At 52.2% G+C, this 20,157-nt stretch overlaps 4 protein-coding genes across 5 annotated transcripts; 1 reads left to right on the top strand and 3 right to left on the bottom strand.

The window, feature by feature from the left end:
• Nucleotides 1-1,705: 1,705 nt before the first annotated feature.
• NCU00690 (ribonuclease P complex subunit Pop1) lies at nt 1,706-5,049 on the bottom strand. Its single transcript, XM_960737.2, has one exon. It carries the CDS (start codon nt 4,906-4,908, stop codon nt 2,116-2,118), a length of 2,793 nt encoding a protein of 930 aa, XP_965830.1. The 5' UTR covers nt 4,909-5,049; the 3' UTR covers nt 1,706-2,115.
• Nucleotides 5,050-5,617: 568 nt separating this feature from the next.
• On the top strand, nt 5,618-8,959 carry NCU00689. Of its 2 annotated transcripts, XM_011394514.1 has the most exons (4): nt 5,618-6,080; nt 6,414-6,430; nt 6,497-6,520; nt 6,577-8,931. In XM_011394514.1, the coding sequence occupies exons 1-4, from the start codon at nt 6,068-6,070 to the stop codon at nt 8,692-8,694; spliced, it is 2,172 nt and encodes a 723-aa protein (XP_011392816.1). In that variant the 5' UTR covers nt 5,618-6,067; the 3' UTR covers nt 8,695-8,931. The 2 variants fall into 2 exon arrangements, with proteins under 2 accessions (XP_011392816.1, XP_011392817.1); XM_011394515.1 differs by lacking the exon at nt 5,618-6,080 and having other exon boundaries at nt 6,099-6,430; nt 6,577-8,959.
• Nucleotides 8,960-9,094: 135 nt separating this feature from the next.
• On the bottom strand, nt 9,095-10,938 carry NCU00688 (hypothetical protein; the record flags this gene model as incomplete). Its single annotated transcript, XM_960735.2, has 1 exon — nt 9,095-10,938. The coding sequence occupies exon 1, from the start codon at nt 10,730-10,732 to the stop codon at nt 9,095-9,097; it is 1,638 nt and encodes a 545-aa protein (XP_965828.1). The 5' UTR covers nt 10,733-10,938.
• A 153-nt stretch (nt 10,939-11,091) lies between these two features.
• Nucleotides 11,092-15,707, bottom strand: NCU00687 (hypothetical protein). Its single transcript, XM_960734.3, has 4 exons — nt 13,855-15,707; nt 13,151-13,404; nt 12,613-13,033; nt 11,092-12,556 (listed from the first exon to the last, which is right to left on the bottom strand). Exons 1-4 carry the CDS (start codon nt 13,880-13,882, stop codon nt 11,745-11,747), a joined length of 1,515 nt encoding a protein of 504 aa, XP_965827.2. The 5' UTR covers nt 13,883-15,707; the 3' UTR covers nt 11,092-11,744.
• Nucleotides 15,708-20,157: the final 4,450 nt, after the last annotated feature.

Below are 20,157 nucleotides of genomic sequence, written 5' to 3' on the forward strand. Positions count from 1 at the left end.
TCAAGGGCCATCAGCCCCACCGGTCCTCATCACACGACAGCGCGCGCGCTCGCACGACAGACGATGGCGGTTTCGACTTTCGAACGCGACTCAAGTAGCGGCTCATCCCACTTTGGTGAGAGTCTTGTGATAGAATCATAGGATAGGTAGGTATTACATACATGGTCACACCAAGTGGGCTTCTTCTATGCTAAAGTAGTGTGTGTAGAGAGGACAAAAGTCTCAGCGAGTCCTTTTCTGCATTTTTCACCTTCGCGATATCCTCGCCGACCTCCCTCACCGTCGGTATTGTTCCTCTTTTCCCTTGCTCACTTACTTGTAGTACGTGCGTAAAGTAAAAGCTTGTTCAACCCCAGAACTGCATACTGTACGAGCTGTGGCAGCCAGCCAGCCAGCCAGCCAGCCAGTTCGTAATCGTAGAAATCACTAACAACAACAACGACCGCCAACAGAAATAACTGATTATGACCGACCCCTCCCTTTTCCCTTTTACTAACAGATTGGTAACACAACCAAGACTGACGGAGGACAAGAATTCCAAATTTCCTTTTTTTGAAAGCTTTTCCGCTTTGGTTAGTGCAGTAGACCAACAACAAGCACTACATTAGTGTAGTAAGCAACAGCTGAAAGGCAGACAGACAGACAGCCAGCCAACTTTCGGTTTAGTGTACTTTGATTGATAGGTAATGCATTCAGCTTTCTTACATATATTGTTGTTGTTGCTGAAGATCATCCACCCACCCCAAATTGTCCAGCCAAAACGAGCAGCTGCATATCCGTCTTTCCGACCTCTGTCCTTTTTTTTTTTTTTTTTTTTTTTTTTTCCCGGCTTTTGACTTTGCTTTTTTGACTGGGCTGTCTTCAACAACTCTTTTGTCTCTCATCAACCGAAGCGAGTATGGAACCCATCCCCTTCCCGGTTGGTTGGGAAGCTTGCCCCAGGCTGCTATCGACAATATGTTTTTTTTTTCTCTTTTTTTTTTTTTTTTTTTTTTTTTTTTTTCCATGGGCGAGTTGGTTAAATAAGGTGAGACTGTCATCGATGGGGATACTTGGGCACTAAAACTCTCGCCAGCCGGCCAACAGCACCGGGGCGGGGTGTAGTGCATACCTAGTTAGGTAGGCTCTTGGTAGGTTTCCCCCAGAGACGCCCGGGCATCTCCTACAGTATGTAGTGTAAAAGCCGAAAGGCTGCAGCAGCGGAATGGATGGGGGCCTTGGTGATGTCCTTGTCCATGTCCACTGTCTGGAAATCTTGGTTCCACCGACGACGATCTTCCCGCTTTCTGCACCCCCGTGGACAAGGCCTAACGAAAAAGGAAACTTGGACTAACAGACTTTTTTGAAATTGCCTTGTACATCTCTTCGGCTTATGTACACACACACACACAGACTTTGCATCGTGGCCAGCCCGGGTTTTGCTGATTACATACACTAAGTAAGATCCCGATAGGTTTACCATTCGGTAATCTTAGACAATGGGGATGTGCCGAGCATACACACTGAGACTAACGAGTTACGACTTTCGGAGGGGAACTACGTGATTGTCTAGGCGATGTCACGGTTCATCGTACATGTGTCATGATTGTGGGAGACTGGCCAGAACTTGACTTTGCCTGTCTTTTGTGGTTCGATAAATTTTTTTCTTCCCGCGATGATTGTTATGCTGAGAGAGTTCGCTATGTTAAGGCTCGGAGCCCAGACGGTTCTTATCAGAGGCGGGAGAGTAAAGCTATGCAATTCTGAGCGGCGTAGCGTCGGTCATCAGGCTTGTGGCATTGGAAGCTTTCAATGACATGGACGCTGGTTAGACATATGTAAATACTACTGTGAAAGAAGCTCGCCGTCGACCGGTTAATTTAGCCCAATTCCCTGAAGCTTCGGTATCTGAATAGCCGAGACAGGGTTTAAGCAAACTACAGAGTATTCCCATTCTTCAACAAATCTTCATCACCTTCACTTTTCTTCTTTGAGACCTCATTTCGGTGAGTTTTTTTCACGGCTTGCAGCCCGCCCACTATCGATATCGACAGCCGCGTCCATTAACAGGTATCTTCATCAATGCCACATCTCTTATCATGTAGTATCATCTCATCTCAACATCTCACGATGTTTTCACACCAGCTCCCACCTAGCCAGCCAGCCTACATTCTCCCCGGCATTCCTCACAATACAGAGCCTTCCTTCTTTGGGGCCCGACTCTTTGACCGTATCAAACGCCTTCTCGGCAGAGATTGCCCCAACCGCCGTACCCTTGCCCTCGCTAAGGCTGTACGCCCCGGCCGTCACGAACCCGATCAGGTCCTCCTCGCCGGGGCACAGCGGATGGCCACCGCCAATGTCTGTCTGATTAGCTGTAGGCCTGGGGTAGGGTAATGGATCCCCTGACAGGAGAGACTTGGCCATTAATTGTTTTCGAGTACCCTGACCAACGTCGCGAGACATATGTGGTGCTGCGTGTGCTGTGGTGACTTTGGTAGACCTGCTGCCGCTTTTGTTGCCGGGGATTTTCTGAAGCCATTGATCGCGGAGATCCGCAGGTAGAGATCCCATGCCGGCCGCGACCGGATCAGTAGCGGGTACCTCCGTCTCCGACGACGGGACAGCCGTCGTTGCTGAAGGCTGAGATGGAAGACGATATATTCTGGCGCACGCGTTTGCAACGCCTCTGGTTACAAATGTGATGTTGACTGATATGATCGACCGTGGGGGAGGTCTGCCCGAATTCACCGAGGAGATAAGGGCCTGAAACTCTGTCTTCTTCATCTGCTCAACCGTCGTCAAAGACGGCACTGTATTTTTGTGGACCTTCCCCAACTTGGCTGCGGCTTCAGCCTCTTCCCCAGGATGAAGGTCCATTGCATTTGGATCGACATCCGACGTTGATTGATCCTCGCAGGAGTTCGGCAAATGATCCGTGGGCAAACCGAGAAGATGCTCAAAATCGCACGCTAAGCCATCTCCAATCTCGCCCTTTCGTCCAGCGCCGAGATCCAGCGAGGCCCATTCAATGCGCTTGCCCCTCGGCCGCCGGTCCCAGGCCTTCTTGCGCTGCGCGCGCTGTTCCATCTCCCATACCACACCCGCATTCGTCCCAAGAAAATCCCCAGGAAACCAGGGAGTCCCTTGTTCAAAAGCAATCTGCCGCTGCTCATTCAACCCCCCTAGCCGAGGATTGCCTCCAGTGGATAAGGGATAATGGACAATGCTGTACCATATCGGCAGAATACATTTCCATGGCGCCAACAGTGTCCATGTACCCTGTGCCTGACCACCAGCTGCCGGTCTGGAGGTGAACGCGATGACTGGTATAGGAGGGTCCGCTGCTGTGACTTGCATCTCTTGCCCTGGGGTACTGGCGCCCTTTCGGCGATTGATGGACTTTTGTGGTGGTAGACTGGAAGCTTTGAAGCGAACATCACGGTCGAAGAGCCCATATGGCTTCACCTGTTCCTCAACAGGCCATTGAGTCAAAGTATCGAGCAGAGCAGAATCGCTCACCTTGCTGGCGGTGTCGACCCGCTTGGGAGGATACGACAATCGCGGGTCTTTGATTGAGAAGCCCAGTACTGCGTCTTTAGGAAGAGAAGCGGGATTTGTTACCCCAACTAGAGAGGAGAAAACCTGCCCATGGCGCTCCTCGGTATAATATGGTTGAAGCACGGCAAGCAATGTCTCTGTGGAACCGGGTCCAGTAAGCTCGATGCTACCGATTTCGAAACGCAAGTCCTCGACGTGAACTTGGGGCGTATGTAGCTTTGCGAGCTTAACCAGCTCGTCAAAGAGTTCAAGAAAGCATGAGGGGTGTGTCCTGATTAAGATTTGTCGTTGAGTCTTCTTCAGCTCGGTAGTGTTTGACTCGGGCGCGGCAGTCTCGACGGTCGGAGTGGGGTTCCATAGAATCGTAGCAGGCCCGATGTCCCTTCTTGAATTCCTTTGCTGTCTGCTCACCATACCGCTCCATGTCCTCGTACCACTTCTCCATTTCCTGCCACGGTTGCCCCATAGACTCTCCTGAACCAGCCCTAGTGCCTTGAGAACCTGCTCAATGCCTCCCGCTGCTCCGTAGAGCCTGACCGTGCTCATGTAACTTGTATCCCAGAAAACAGTTCCCTTTTGTCCAGAAGCTCGGTGGGTCGGTCGATAGCATTTTTGCGTCGGTGTCAAAGGGATCGCGAACCGCCACAGAGGCTTGGTTGACTCGGTCATTGTCGCTCGTTTGGCATGCCATAGATGGGTAGGGAGCCAGGTCTTGTTGATCTGTCTCTTTTTGAATTTGGACTTTGGCTTCGGGGGCTCGTTCAGGGTATCACGTCGTATCTTGGGTCTCGGGGCTCTCGTCTGGATCGTCGTCTTTCCGGGCTCGTCCCTGTTCTCTCCCCCGGCTTCATTTTGCAACGCCCTTTTCCTCTTCCTTGCGGCCAGTTTCTCGAGTCGCTTTGCGTTTTCGGCACGTATCCTGGCGCGTGTTGTACGTGGCCGTCGTTTCCTCGCTTCGACGGTCGGTGTGTTGTCCTCCATCATCTCTCTTTTGGCTCTGTCGCGCAGCCTCTTGGGAACCCTCTTGGCGTTGTGACTCGCCGTCCGCCGTCTCATCTCGCGCGGTACCTGCTGGAACACCCGGGTGGCGTTGGCGCTCTTGCATTTTCGCATGCTCGTCTCGAGGGCCTTGATCTCGAATTCACGGGCACTAAGGAACTTTTGGAGATCGAGCTTTCCATCGTCAAGGGCGGCGTCCGAAGGCTGGCTGCGGATGTTGCGTGCATCTTGGAACTTGACGCGTTTTTGTGGCCGGGCTGGAGGACGCGATTCTTTGCCTTGTTGGTTCTGATTCAATGGGGCTTCCTTGCGCTTCTTGGAATCGGCCGCCGCCTTGCCTGAGGCGGATTGTTTGTTGTGATTATCCATGGCGACTAGAGGCACCTATGGTTCCTTGGACATTGGCGTTGTTTGTATGCGGCGCATGGAGGTGCCCGATTGGGGTGGTGGTTGGTGATTTACCTACTTGGAGGAATTGGAGTCGGGCAGGTCTTGCTCAGTCTCAGTGACTGCATCACTGGCGCCGACTGACAAGGAACGAATGAGGAATTTCTGAAGCTCTTATCGGGCTTATCAGTCAATCGGCTAGCGGGCCCTAGCGGGGAAGGTGTCCCCACTTGGAAGAACGTCCAAACTCAGGTCCCGTTCCTTGACGATTCCACGGCATCCTGGACAGCGCTCTTGGCGGTCCCTTCAGTGGCGTAACACCGAATCTCGCCCCCCCAGCATCACACTCAGCCGGAGCACAGACTGGAAGCTCGGCATTCCCCAGTCTCCCGGTCTCGAACGGGCATTGTTCCAACCTCGACATCACCGCTATCCTGATGGGACTTCTGTAGGAAGAGTTTGTGGTGAGTGTGTAGACTTAGTTCTCCAGAGTCGTGGATGACGGAGTGAGGCCGCAAAGCGAATGGAAACCATTATCCTCATCGCCATGCCCGTTTGACATTAGTTCATTTAATTTAAGGGGCTCCTGCCTGGACATCCATCCATCATATCCGTGGTGCCGCGCAAAACAAATATGCCCAGGCAAATTGTTGGGCTAAAGAAAGGACTTTTTCCAGAATCTGTCGTGGAAGCATTACTAACCGGCAGTCCAAAGTTCTCATTCACCCACACACACACACACACACACATCTTAGGTCTTTGCTGTCTTGTTGTCGTGTTTTGGTCGATAGGGGGGTAATACGGAATACCTTACGTTACAACTGTGTTCGTCCGCGATACATGCCAAGCCATCCCTGACACGCCTCAACGGCACAACTCCAAGCTTTTCACTTTTCTCACTGACCTGAGGGTTTGTTTCCGAGTCCCGTTGTCGCTGTTGCGTTGTTGGAGTCTCGATATCGACGACTGGGTCCGAAAAGGGAACGCTCACGTTGCGGCAGGGGACCTCGGCGCCCCTTTGTGTCGGCGTCAACCACGGGAACCTGGATCGAACGGTCCGGTACAGTTACAGTCCTGAGACCGCGTACCGTACTTTGGAGACGGACGACGGAAATACCTGCTGAATCCGTCGCATGTAGACATGGCAGCCCTCAGTAAGCATGACTAGCCTTCCTCCCTCTTGTTCCTTTCATCACATCCGGCTTCCGCTTCATTCCATCCCACCCACCCACCTTCGTTCGCAGTTTCCCGCTCGTCTCAATGCGGCCACTCCCCTCCATCAATCTCTCCAGCTTATCATCACTCCTTCACCCCAAACCCTACCTGACTATGAACGTCCGTCCTGCTGTGCATGACGCTGCTGCATCTTGTCTACCGGCACTTCCAGCATTATGGAATGAACCTTGCCTTGAACACGCTGAATCTGCCTTCAAACTATCCATTGGTCGTGACCCGTTAAGCTGATATTATGCTTCACATTCCTCTAGTCGGCAAGGGTAAAAAGGTTCGTATTGACCCATTTCCTTCTGGTTACCTACAGGGACACACAGTACTAATACCTTTGCTCTAGCCCAAGTTTGAACTACACCTCAAGGCATGTCGTCCTCAATTTGAAGCTCGCTTTAGGTCGTCGTCTAACTCCAGCCCCAGATCTATGATTTGAACAATGTGCCACTGGTCTCTGGAGGGTCCCTGATCAAATGGCACTTCCCACATAGCATTCACTCGGAGCACCGTGGCAAGACGCAGAGATGCCCTATTGCCAACCACCGAGTTGAGTACAGCTACTCAAAGGTCATCCCTATCCGCATCGCTGTCGATCGTAACAACAACCTCACGGAATGCCCGATCGAGTTTGAGGTTCTGCAGCTCTTCAACACCAATGGCACAGTAAACGGCAATGGCCCAGCTCCGGCCCGGGAAGAGAAAACCACTCTAGGTGTCGTCCGCCTCAATCTAGCCGAGTATGTCGAGGAGAGTGAAACCATCCTCCGGGATGGTGTTGGAGCCGGCTTCATTCCGTTTCTCGGATCTCCGGGTGGCCCGGCAGCGGTCGATTTCCGGTTCGGGCACATCCGTAATCGCAGCTCACTAAGCGCGGTAACACCGGCACCAGCGGACGCTAACAGTCCCCAGTATCTACGGCCTGATGCAGAGGAAAAGGAGCAGGAACGTCCCATGACAGCCATGACCACCAAGACGTTCGCCACAACAACCACGGCGACCCCGGCAGAGGACGTCCAAGACGGCGTGGTGCGCCGCTACCTGATGCAGGACAGCAAGATCAACTCAACACTCAAGATCAGCATCCTCATGATCCAAGTCGAAGGCGAGCGCAACTTCATCGCCCCGCCGCTCAAGACGGCTCCCGTTTTCGGTGGCATCGCCGGCCTCGTGGCGGGCGACGTGCTGGACCCCAACGCCGACGCCCACAACTTCGCCCGCAACCACCATCAAGCCGCGGCCGACCTGGCACTGGGCCAGTTACCCAGTCTCAGCCACAAGTCGCGGGACGTGTTTGAATTGCAGGACTGCTACCGTCGGGTACTAGCTGCCAGCTGGGAATCCCAGCCGGGCGAGCTGACAGCTGACCAGTGCATCGAGGATATTTTCTCTGGAGGCGACGGGTTCCGAACGGACATGTCTTCAGCAGCGAACACCCCTACGCCCATCACGCGCGGTCGCGGCGGGCACAGCAATAACGCTCACAGCTTCGGGGACCGAGACGGTGAATTACGGGCGGGACACCGGAAGAAGCACAGTTTCGGAGGAGGACATGGCCACCACTTCCGCTCCACCTCGGGCCAGTACTACCGAGACCAGCGAGACAAGCTCGCGGCCGCCATTTCCCTAGGACTGGGTGGCACTCCGGTGGCGCCAACAACTCCCGGACCAAATAGATCCAACACCTTCCGCACCCCGAGCGCCAGTTCCGCTCGATCCCGCCACCCCCGGCACCGCGATGAACCCACCAGCGGCTCGGCTTCTGGAGACGAAGACAGCGGCAGCAACGGCAACAGTAATTACAACAAAGATACCCTCCGCCCACAAACCGCTGCCCCCTCACGAACCCAAACCCCAGGAAGCATGGCTCGCATAAGGCGGCACATCCGCCACCACAGCGGAACAAGTGATAAGAGCATTCGAACCATGATGACGGAGCAGCAACAACAAAACGACCAAGAAGGAGGCGCCGCCGACAAAGATAACTGGTATAACATCAACAACTACGGTTTCACCCGGGACCCCCGGGGAGCGGCAGACGAAGCCAATAACCTCAGAAACCTGCTCAACAGCCTCAACAACCACAACAACAATCCAAATTTCCTTAACGGCAATGGTTACAACAACCGCCCCGCGACCTCCGCTTCTACCGTCAATAAAATCAATACCTCCCTCAACAACGGCCTCTCCCCCGCCTTCCGCGACCTGGGCAAGATGCTTTCCCCCGCTGCTCCCGTCGGCCCCACTCTCGCTCCCCATTTGAACTCCCCCTATCAATTCCAAGACGCTGCTTCTTTGGGGGGGATTGTGATCACGGATGGAGACAAACACCCAAGCTATGAAAGTCATATTGGAAGAATGGATAGTTTTAGGGGACGCGATCGGAGTGATAGTGGCGCTAGTCTGGCGACTTTGTCGCTTGGTAGTGGGGTGGGAAGTGGGAGTGGCAGAGGAGCGTATGGCTATGGTGGGTATAAGAAAGCGAGACAGGTGGATGAGTTTGAGGTAAGGGAGGATTTGGTTGCTTGGACTATACCGGCATAGGGGACAAGGCCCTTTTTTTTTGGTCGGAAGAGAGATGGTGGAGGGTTGTGGACTTGAGTGTGATCAGTTCGTGGGATCGATAGATTTTGTTCCTTTTGTGTTGTTTTGTTTTGTAGCTTCACTTCTTACTTTCCTTTGTAGCGTGGAGTTGTTATAATATATGGTTCTTGGGCTTCAAATTGAACGCCGTTGGTTAGGCAAAGCAAACGCCAGTAAAATATCAGCGAGAAATCTTTTAGGGGTCTGGCATGTACATCTAAACGCCAGGTATCAAAAAGGCAACTCCTTTCGATGATGTCAAATCTCCTGCATGGTCCATCAGAATGCGAGTAACAATAACCTCCCCAACAACCACTTCCTCCCACACTCCCCTCCATTACTTCCCCCTCCCCGAACTCCCCTATTTAAAAGCATCAACAACCCTTCCACTCCCCTCCTCAATCTCCACAGCTCCCCATCTCTGCTCCCTACTCCTTCTAGTCAGCCCCTTTCCCTTCCCCTTCCTCTTCCCCTCTTGCCCCTCTTCATTTCGCCGTCCCGCCTCCTGTTGCTCCCCCTGCCCTTCTTTTTCTTGTTCTTTTTCTTCTTCTTCTCCTCCTTCTCTACTACTAACTTTGTCCAAAACCACATCCGAGCCCTCATAAACCCCAAGCTCATCCAGCAATACCTCCACTGCCCATACATACCCACCACCATAACCTCCGTAGCCTCCTCCTCCTCCTCCGTAAGCACCACCGCCGCGACGAGTCCTGCCCCTGGTAGGCACTTTGGTGCACAATAAATGTAAATCGAGCATCTGGGTGAAGACCATTCCGTACGAGGGCTTCATGTTTCTTCTTGCTGCTGACTGGGTTTGTGTTTGGTGAGGATGAAGATGGGTGTTATCATGATGGTTCCTGCCGTATCCCCCTCCACGTCCTCCATATCCCCCGGGGCCTCTGTAACTTGCAGCAGAAGGCGCACCAGCAGTGTGTCCGCCGACTAAGCCGCCCATGTACCCCGGTGCTGCTGCCTCTATAGGTGCCAGAGGTGTTGGTGGTGGTGGGTTGAAGATTGAGCGCATGATACTGAGGTCGGGTTGTTTTGGTCCTTTGTTGTTGTTGTTGTCGTCGAACATCGATATCGAGTTGGTATTGAAGGAGGATGAAGAGGTTGTTGTTGTTGGTGAGGTAGTCGAGTTTAGCATCATCACCAACGGCCCTCTCCGACTAAGTCCACGAATTTGATCAGAAAGCTGAACCGCCGAGTTATGCGCTGCGGACCTGTCGCTGCCGGTCTTGTTGCGGGTGAAGAGAGTGTTGAGGAGGTGGGAGGTGTTGGTTATTATGATTAGGTGTGGTAGTAGACCGTCTTCTTTTCTCTCCGTTCCTTTCTCTCCTGTTTCTCCTCCGCCTCGTCTCCCCTCATTCCCGTCACTATGGCTAACAACAGTCTGCTGCTGCTGCTCAACCTCCTCCAACTCCCTCAAAACCTCCCTCAACCCCTCTGCATCAAAAACCCTCGCCACCAACACCCTCTCCAAACAACGCATGATTACCCCTCTATCCACCTGGTGGTGTGCGTTGCCATTCCCTTGAAGCACCCTAGCCTCACTAACCAATGCCAATCTCAACCGAGGGAGCAAAGAAGTCGTGGAAAGTGTCGTGATGATCATGGCCTTTGCTTTTGACCCCGACGACGACGACGATGACGACGACGACGACGACATCAACAGCATCCTCGCAACAACCTGCAATCCAATCGCCAACCCAATCGTCTCCTCTTCTTCACAGCTTAGACCGACCACGCAACCCCCCTCGAATCCTCCTCCTCCAAGTCCTGCGTTGAGGAGAACATGGGAGTCGAGCTCGCGACAGCCGGTGGAGAAGAAGTCATTGCGATCGTGGGTCAGCAGCCGTGAGAGTCTGGGATCTTGGGAGAGGAGCAGGGAGGCGGGGAGGGGATGTAGGGTTGGAGGTGTTGGAGGAAGGTGCGATGGGTGGGATGCGTTGCGGTTGCTGTTTTTGCGGATGCTGGTGGGTTTGGGGATGGTGGTCATGACTGGACTACCACTCGAGTATAGTTTCTGTGCAGTGTGGCAATGGCGTGGCTCGATGAAGGGTGATGTTTCGGTGATTGTGTGGGTAAGTAGGGGTTTGTTCCGTCGTAAAAGGAAAAATCAAACTTGGGCTGAGGGGTTGTTGTCATTAGGTATTATAGAGCAGGTTCGACGTGGTTTGTTTTGCGACTGGACTTAGTTGTTTGGTAAAAGCCAAAATTTGTCGTGCAAAGAATGGGTGAGTTGGAGACAACATGCAAATTGCGTTGCTTCAAGAATCTCGGATTAGAAAAACTTCCGTTCGACACTGTAGCAACGAGTTAACACGACACATGGACAAGGTATCTCCATCAGTCAATGATTGCAAATCTCTAGATGTACCACAGTCCATCATTCGTTTTCTCAAATTTTCAAATAATACATACATACAACAAACACTATTCCATGTTAGTTCAAGGACAGTAAACCGTAGAATTCCAAAGGTAATAATGCCCTTAATCATGTGCGAGGTGAACTTGGTATGGTACTGTGCGTTGATTCTCGTTGAAAGCAGCTGCAGGAGGAAACAATGCAAGAAATAAAAACGACCGCGAAAAACAACCGTCCGATAGAAGGAATCGTCGACTCCCATTGACGTTTTAACAAAAAAACTAAACAGACAGAGAGAAAAGAAAGATAATAAGAGCACCATAGGAGGGGCGGTCCCAACGAGCACGCCTGTTACTCTCCTCCCATTATTTGCGCACCAAAAGCAAAACATTAGCAATTTTTTTGTACAGGAGTGTTCCTGCATGCCGCGATCGATTCCTCCAATGTGACTACCGAGAAACAACCCTTGCCCAGAACGGAGGTCCTGCTCGAACGATCCCAGCGACCATGTATAGAGCCATATGTCGTGCTTCGCGATTCCTCACGTCAAATATTGGCGTAAAACAACTCAGCAAATTTCCGCTTCAGGTCTTGATGCGAGATCGTGTCACCATTTCGCCGTTCACCCCACAAATCCTCGTTTCTACGCAAATTGCGAGGGCACAGGACCAGCGTCAGGGCCGGGAGGGGCCGGACGGGTCCTCCGTCCGCCCTTCAAGCTCTTCATGCGGCCCAAAATGCCAGTAGGCTTTTGCTGTCCTTCCTCGAGGGTCATGGCCGCATCCGTAGTAGCCCGGCGCTCCATGTTGCCTCTAGGGCTGTTGTTGTCGGTCTTCCGCACACTAAAGCCCTCCTCTCCTCCCTTGCCCTGGCTGTATTCTGAAAAGAAGGGGTTGCGTTCAGAGTTGGGTGTATTCATGCTGTTAGAAGTTCTACCACCCTCGCCGGGGGGGGATCTTGTGTACCCGTAATCTGCGCTGTTGAGTCGGCCTAGAGACTGGAACTCTCGCTCGCGGGAGGTGCTCTTGTTGATGTTGCGTATCCGGTGGGCAAGGGACTTCTTGCGCGCCAGACCGTTGGTAGTCAACTCCTGAGCAAGCTCGTCCTGGCGTTGCTGGATCGCGGTACGCGCAGCCGGTGTGCCCTCCAAGAAAGTCGAAGTGCCAAGTCCCAGGGACTCGTCGCCGTGCATGGCACTGCCGCGGGAAGTGGGGTCAAAGACGGGCAGCTCATTCTTGGACGGAAGGCCCTTGTCCCTGGTAGTCCAGTCTCTATAGGCCTCTTCGTCGTGTTGACCCATAAATGTGGCATGATCGGGCCGGGGGTTCAAAGGTCCAGCACCACCCAGACTGTTGTTCAACGAGCCTTCAGGGAAGGCTTCCATAGGAGCACGTCGACTTCCGTTCTTGTTCCGGTGGGGGTTAAGAGCATCGAATGGGCCGTCGTGATGGAACACTGTTGATCAATTCTGTTAGCGCTGGAGAGCAAACTTGAATACGGGGACAACTCACTTCCGGTTCCGTAAATACTTGTGGCATCAAGCTGGTCGATGATGTCGAGCTTGCGGTTGGTGGGTTTCTTCTCCTTGTTTTCGCGGTGGCGACGCTCACGCTCACGCTCACGCCGCCTGGCATCACGAGCCCTCTGCTCTTTCTCATCCTCGGTCAAGTCGAGGACAGACGTATCCGAGTTCCTGCGCGGACGCCTCTCTGTTCTTCGCTGCTGCGGGGGAGAGTCGATGTCGATGAGTGTGCCGCTACCTCCGTTTCCACGAGGCTTCCTGGAGCGAACGTCTTCCTCTTGAGAGCGAGAGGGGCGATGAGCGGGAGGAGGTCCTCTGGACTTGGCTACTGGGGGAGGGACAGGTCGGCGGGCGACCGGCGGCGGGGGTGGCTTTGAGCCAGAAGGTCTGTCATCGAGCGTGATGGAAGCCTACAAAGTCAATGTCAGTCAATCGGTACGACATCAATCTGGCTCCATGATACCCCGCAAATGAGGGTTCCTTGTGACTTGTTACAGCCGCAGGTGGAAGGATTGGGGGCAACCTACAAACAGGTCCTCGGCCGTGGCAGACGACCTCTTGTCAAAGCCAGACATTGTGTCGGAAACTGATCGGTTGGTTTGTGCAGTCGGACGAGTGCTGTTGGCAGCTCCAATATCGAGGAAAGGGTTCCGCGAGGTAGGCCTTGGAGGGGGATCGTCGAATGGAGATACTTGAGGTCCTGAAGAGGTGGGAGAGGCGCGGTCACGGTTGCGAAAAGGATTGTTTGAATTGAGCGACAAGCCAGCAGCAGACCGCTGATCTAAATCCCAGGTCAGGGGGAAAACCCAAAGCGTCAGCAAGCCATCAATCAAGGAAGAAAAAGGTGGGTTTAGGGGCAGCGGCACCATGCATGCAAGTGACGCTTGTGATAGGGATATGAAACGGCAATCTCCTCGACATGACACAGCGGACTCAACAGCGGAGCGCACTGATAACCCAGGCAGCGCCTAGGACAGCCAAGAGACCAGCCGAGACCCTCCAATGGAACAGAGATGGACAAAAAAAAACCGGGAAGTGGGAAAAGCGGCAACCTTCACAACATGCCAATGGGTGTGGATCGGCCGTTTTTATTCTGCTGCAATTGAAGGGGGCCGCTAAACAAAGCCATGCAAACGGGGGGCCATGTGTTTGGGAAAGGGGTAGAAGGGGGAGCAGATCGCCCAGGGTCGGGTGCTCTGTGGAAAGATATAAAAGGAAACCAGATACTCACCATTCTGCTCCGACTGGAAAAAAGCCATGGTGGGCTAGCTTGTGATGGTTGGGGGAAGAGGGGGGGGGGGGGGGAGGGAGGGTTGCTGGAATGCAGAGGTGTGCACGTCGTTCGGTTGGTGTTGATGCTGGTGGTTGTTGGATTGCCCGGTTTGTGTGGCCACCAACGCTGGTTTGTAGGTAGGTAGGTCTGAGCTATCTGAGCAGGTGCCGTATGGTGCCGTATCGCTTCCGGATGCGTGCTGCGGGATGCGGACGCGCGGTCTGTGATACACGTCTTTAAAGTGTCTTGCGGTTCTGGGTTGCCGTGCCGTGGGCTCGCGTCATACCAGATAAGAAGCTCGGGTTGCGCACTTGGCTTTGCAAAATGGACGAATTGCCGGGAGGAGGTGATGGATGGTTTGTCCCTGGCCAAGTATAAAAAGAACTGGCAGCCAACACGTCGATCTCAGATGTCCCTTGGAACCTGAATCAGCCAACGGCCGCGGGTTCCGACTGGATGATGAGTCGTGAAGGGCTGTGTTTTGCCACGCAACGCAACGCTGCCACAGCCGGTGTGTGTGTGTTTGTTAATTGGCGCTCGACCTTGAACTCGATCGAACCCGATTGCGCAGGTTCTTGAAGTGGAATGCCGTGAAGGATGGTTCACTACAAATATGCAAGCACTGCTTTCCAAATCGATTGCTGCTGCTCGATCGCGCTTCCTGTTCTGTTGCCGAAGTGGCCGTGGCCTAGCGACACCTTTCAAGCTGAAAAGTCTATCTTTCTCCCTGTTGTTTTCCGACGTCCCTGGGGTTCCGAATCGGTCCCAGTGATGTGACACGGGTGGGCGGTCGGCTTCTTCTTTGAGGCGTGGTTGCGAAAAGCGTATTTGGTTTCGGATCGGCTGACACTGCAAGGTGACAGACGATGGGAGTGCGAGACTTGCTGGGCTCGAGGCTGAGCGGAATCTGGAGCCGGCGGCGCAGGGCTGGGGAGTAGTGGTGGTGTTTGGGATGAATGACGGAGAGAGGGAGCGAAAATAAGAGTAATTAGTTTGGAATGCTTCTTTCTCGTCGACCGGCCAGGATCGATCGCTGTCGCGGGTAATGGTAAGGTGGGTGTAGCAAGGAGGGTCCTGTATTTGTGTACGGCGGGATGTATACGGGGTGGTGCCAGGCCGTGGACGCGATCACGCACAAAGGGAGTGCGAATATCGATCCTTGGTGTGGATGTCCTGTGACAAGCAGTCCGGAGGAGTGCGAACAGAAGGAGAGGAAAAAGGGAGGACCGAGGCGAAGGGATTGTGCTGGCGAGGTCGACTTTGACTTCCCAGCAGTAGTGTCCAGTGCCAGTGGCAGCGTCTTTCGGCGGGCAGATGCGGGCAGAGTGACCGCGAGCGATCCGGAAAAGGAGATTGCAACGGGAATCGACCGACTTCTCTTGGAGAGTCCTGGGGTGGGCAGACGAGGGTTCCCGTGCCGGCTGTTACTTGATAGGCGGAGGCGGTGGGGATGGGCGAGGGGAGCGCAATGAGCAATCCCCAACCGAATTGCCAAAGGGTCTCGCTTCACCCTTTAATGTATCTTATCTTGCCTGTTTGTTTTCTGGATGGAAATGATATCACGGAAAGAGTAAACAACCAGTGTGATGTAGAAGCCGCCTCTGGTGCAAGACCACGAGTAGGTATTAGCTGAGCGCGGCCAGCGCGGTACACAGATCACGGCAATATAAAGAAACGGATGGTCACAGGTCACTTTGCGCAAAGAGCGACAGGTGACCACGGCGGCGCGGGTGGTGACGATGTTTGTTGCGGGGAATTATGGGTTTCTCTTCTTCAGATGTGGAGGAAAAAAGAGAAGAGAAAAAAAAAAGCAAGATGAAGCTACTTTGAACAGGCACAGCTTTGGAGAAAATGACGATCTGTGCAACTCGGACTTCGCTCTGAACGGCGGCAACCGGTTGATCTTTCATGTCAGCTAATATGAGACTAAATGCCCAACTGAAGCATATCTCCAGATTCGTTGTCCCCAAGACGCACCGGGCTCTCATGCCAGGTGCCGTGGTGGCTTCTTTTGCCTGGGCGGCTATACCCCTTTGGGATCATCTCCACGCTTGGCCTGCATGATCCATCTCGCCCTGGCTTCTCCATCAATGCAATGTTCCATCGACGGGCCATCGACGGGAGGCCATCGACACCACTGCACGCCCAGCTGCAAGATGGGCTTTTTTTGGCGGCACTTTTGTCTTGTTGATTTTTCCCGTCCTGTTCTTTTCTCACATGGGCGGCCCGTCTGTCCAAACGACGTTCGGATGGTCTGATGAATGCCACGTGAGTAACATCTGCGTGTTGACATCGGTCCGTCTGCAAGAACAATGTCGTGCTCAGTCCGACTCAATGTTGTCGTTGTATTCCATGGAAGAAAGAGACGGTATGAACCCCAGGTCCCAAGATCCCTAGAGGTAGCGGTCATGGTCAACTCGAGCTCTGAGTGGCCAGCCCCACAACCGCTGCCGGTCGCAATGAAAAAGAAGCACTTGAGCAATAAAACCGAGTTGTGCTTCACGTGGATAAGGTTAGGGCGTTTCCAAACTGGGGATCCCCATCTTGACGAGATCTTGCTGAGCACTCAGTAACTCCAGCCATCGGAGCCGAATGAAATGCAACTCCCACCGAGTCCGAGCTGCTGTTTCAACACGCGCGTATCACCCAAGACTACACCTTCCTACGGTGGTGATGCTGTGCGAAGATCACCAACTGGCTTCCTCCTTGAATATCTCTCACATTGCTCGATTCCACGTGAAGGAAATGTGGTAGCAGCTGTCTTGCTTTTCTGGGCTTCCAGTGAAGCCCTCACCGCGTGCTTTCCCGCCCGGTCTCAAGTTCAAACCCTCCTTTAGGAACAGGCCAGCTTCACGTCCCATGTATCTATTTTTGAGGCAGAGGACCGTTCAAGCCGTGACAGGAAGTCGCTGCATGAGAGCCATCCTTCAATGTAGTACCGCAGAAATTGGGGCCGTTCGTCTTCGGCTGTTCCAACAACCAATAGTGTTTTGGGTTTTGGATCTGCAATGCTAAAAGATGCCTCAAACTTGCTTAGGATCCGAACAACCGAGGACGAACGGCCCCCAGTCTCTGCGCCGAGCATTTTGTCACCGAGTCCGAAAAGGATGAGTTGACAAGCAGAGTCGACATGAGGCTATACAGGGGACAGGAAATGGTGATACCTGTCCGTAGCGTAGTCAATAGGCACTGCGAAAATACATTTGGGCCCTTAAAAAAGGGACCCCTGCACCGCTCAATCCTACCCCATATTTCAGTGGCAGTATCCGAGAAGAAGTTAGGCAGGAACCAAACTAGACAATTTCCCTCTTTTTGCCTCTTTCTTATCAGCCGCCAACGGGGAACAGGGGGGCAAAGAATCATCTTCGGTCAAGAAAGGGGTCAACATCCAAGGGTACGGCGGTCAATGTTTGCGTTAGGCTTAATTGGAAAAAGTTGGGTAGAAGAAGGTTCCCTGTCAGCTGCAGGGGGGTGACTCTCGAACTCTAACGCTAATTGAACCTCGACTCCAATTGAACTCCCCGAAGAAATGAAGCCATAAAGTAATCGCAAGCAATGAACAAAAGTGTCCACGAGCGTCAGTAGCCAAATCAGGACGCCAGGGAGTTTGCGTCACAGTACAAATGGATCCGTCACTAGTTCTTCAGATTTTGGAGTTGGGATGGTTTGGGGAATTCATTGGGGTAAGGTCAAAGTGCAATTGGATGCTTCCAATTCCTCGAAAAATGAATGAATGAAGAAGAAAATCGAAACCGATTTTTGAGGGCCAGGGCCAGAGATCAAAAGAGAATATAAGGAAGAAATGAGAAAAGGATGATAGAAAAGGATCATTGCTGAGGTACCGGTAGATGAACGGATAAAACATGGGGTTTCGTATGGGCTGCAAACATAGCTACGACAAAGGGCTGATAACTATCTGCGGTCGGGAGCTCGGACCAGCTTATAATTGGGACTAACGTAAGAAGATATTGACCGCCGTAGTGCACAAAGGGGCCTGGGGGGGCACTTTCCAGTTCTTACAATGTAGTACCGCAAAAGGCCCCGCTCATTGCAGTGTTCACGTTCCTGGCCTTATTCTTGTGGGGTGCATACAGCGGGAGGCGCCAGGCACAAGGGGCAGTCAGGTACGGCTATGTTAGGTCATGGCACGTAGCTCTCAGGTCGCGCCGCTTTCTTTCAACATATCTCTGCTTCGACTTGCAGAAATGAAGACAGCAGCAGCCTGAGTGATGCCCAACCCGAAACCGGGATACGGACATGTTCAACGGTGTGCAGTATACGGCCTAGGGGGGTTTACCTCTACCTACCTACCTACCTACCGAAGAAACTTGGGACACGCGCAAACAAGCTTCCCCACAAATTCCCTTCCTGGGCGGGCGCCAATATGCCAGCAGGTCTGTGTGGTGAAATTACAACAACTGGCAATATTTGGGCTTTTGTATTGACAACGTGGGCCTATATGCGATTTGATATACGTTAAGCCGCCGGCATGTCTGCGCCCAAGAATTGAATTACTAAGGGTGCTCGTTCTCGACATTCCCGGGTTTCGGACGCACGAGCACCTCTGAGACCCTTTGCACTCGAGGAGAAATTGTCGGGTAGCATCTTCGTATATCGAAGCAGCTTGGACGATAAGGGCCTCAGATATATGTAGCATTGTGGCCTTGTCTTCATCTGTCTAGGCCTCCCCAAATTCGGTCGCGGCTGGCGGAATTCAGAAGAGGTAGACGCTTGGGGTCACAGGGTCTATCTTGTCTATCTTACCTTCAGGGAATCCAAAGTGGAAGTGTACAGTGAGACCAGAGAACTTTAATGTCTCCTGTGGTCTCTATCCATACCGTGACTTGCGAGTGATTCAGTGGAGGTCTAATCAGCCTCGTCCTCGACTCGTTACCATACAAGCGTGCACACAAGCACCTTTTCGCCCAAGCATGTGTGATCACATCATGTCCAAGTTATCGCTCTGACGATCCAAACAGAAGTCAGTTTGGCGATTCCTCTGTACAGTGAAGTAGCACCTACAATACAGCGCCATTATCCCAAGTGATGTAGCAAGCTGACATCATGTGTGACTCAAGATAGAATGTCGCAGTGGATTGTTATAGACCGTTGGACTGAAGAAACTCGGGAAAGTAGTTGACAAGCTCCCCTTCCCACAAAATACCCTTCAAATGCCGATATGCCCGCGGCTCGGCTCATAATACATTAATCGCAGACAGGCAGTATCACTTTGTTAGTGAAAAGGTCAAGAAGTTCTCACTACTGTAACTTGCGTACGTTCAAACGTAGGTAGTTAAACAGTTGGACTTGCAGTATACCTCTACATAGGACTACCTCTACTGGCATCTCAACGCCTAAAAAAAAAACTTGTGAGAAAAGCTCGTTTGCTAGTTTCCCGAGTTTCTTCGGTATTGCCACCAGACTGGATACTATACAGTTAAGCTTGTGAGCAAAAGTTCACGTTGAGTTCTAAGTAATTGTTGAGTCTCAAAGGAGCATAGAAAGGCTCACCAGTGTCTTGCGAGACTCCATTGATATGCTGGATTTAAGCAGCGATCACTTATCTAGCTGAGATTCACACATAGATGAAGCATGCTCTCAAGGTTAGATCAACGTTAGAAGACGCAGTGACGGAGAATACATTCTCTCCTCTTATCGATTGTGTCCCAATCATCTACATCACGATGGGGTCCGCGCTGTGAAGCTGTTCGTGTCAAGAACCTACCTGAATGTGGATAGCAATGGCCAATGTGAATATTTCTATTTGAGGGCCCCAGTCTCTACTAAATATCCCTTGAGAATAAGCGGGGAGACTTTAATCGATAAGAAGTCTAGAGTCATAGTTGTGATATCAAGGCACGCCTCGTAAACCATGACAATGATAAAGCAGATATAAATCGAGTGAGGTTTACTAGAAACTTTGTCATAAGTACTTTCACCAGTCTCTGTTTGCCATAAGAGAGTCAAAAATAAGGGGGGAAAAGAGCCTAAAAAACTTGCAAAAAAAAAAAAAAAAAAAAAAAAAAAAAAAAAAAAAAAAGAACCTAAGAAAGAACACTGTACTTTTGAGTAACAACCTCTCAGAGCTTCCACACTACCTCAGCTCACCTAGCAAGTTAGTCATGTTGATGTGTTGCTATCTTACTGGTAATACACCGGATACGAGGAGTTACCTAGGTACTTAATGTCAGTTGGCCAGTCCATAACCATTCGCGCATTCTTTGTTCTGAAAGAAATATACAAATCACAATTGGACATCTA

Source organism: Neurospora crassa, linkage group I (assembly GCF_000182925.2).
Source record: "Neurospora crassa OR74A linkage group I, whole genome shotgun sequence".
Classification (NCBI taxonomy): domain Eukaryota; kingdom Fungi; phylum Ascomycota; class Sordariomycetes; order Sordariales; family Sordariaceae; genus Neurospora; species Neurospora crassa.

What these genes read in the sequence shown, in the direction of transcription:
- NCU00687 (XM_960734.3), bottom strand. Translation starts at nt 13,882, where the DNA reads ATGGCTTTTTTCCAGTCGGAGCAGAATG. An exon ending in TTTCCAGTCGGAGCAGAATG is followed by an intron (nt 13,405 to 13,854) that starts GTGAGTATCTGG and finishes CCTGGGATTTAG; the next exon opens with ATCAGCGGTCTGCTGCTGGC. An exon ending in AAGTATTTACGGAACCGGAA is followed by an intron (nt 12,557 to 12,612) that starts GTGAGTTGTCCC and finishes ATTGATCAACAG; the next exon opens with TGTTCCATCACGACGGCCCA.
- NCU00689 (XM_011394515.1), top strand. Translation starts at nt 6,395, where the DNA reads ATGCTTCACATTCCTCTAGTCGGCAAGGGTAAAAAG. An exon ending in TAGTCGGCAAGGGTAAAAAG is followed by an intron (nt 6,431 to 6,496) that starts GTTCGTATTGAC and finishes CCTTTGCTCTAG; the next exon opens with CCCAAGTTTGAACTACACCT. An exon ending in AGTTTGAACTACACCTCAAG is followed by an intron (nt 6,521 to 6,576) that starts GCATGTCGTCCT and finishes CTCCAGCCCCAG; the next exon opens with ATCTATGATTTGAACAATGT.
- NCU00690 (XM_960737.2), bottom strand. Translation starts at nt 4,908, where the DNA reads ATGGATAATCACAACAAACAATCCGCCTCAGGCAAGGCGGCGGCCGAT.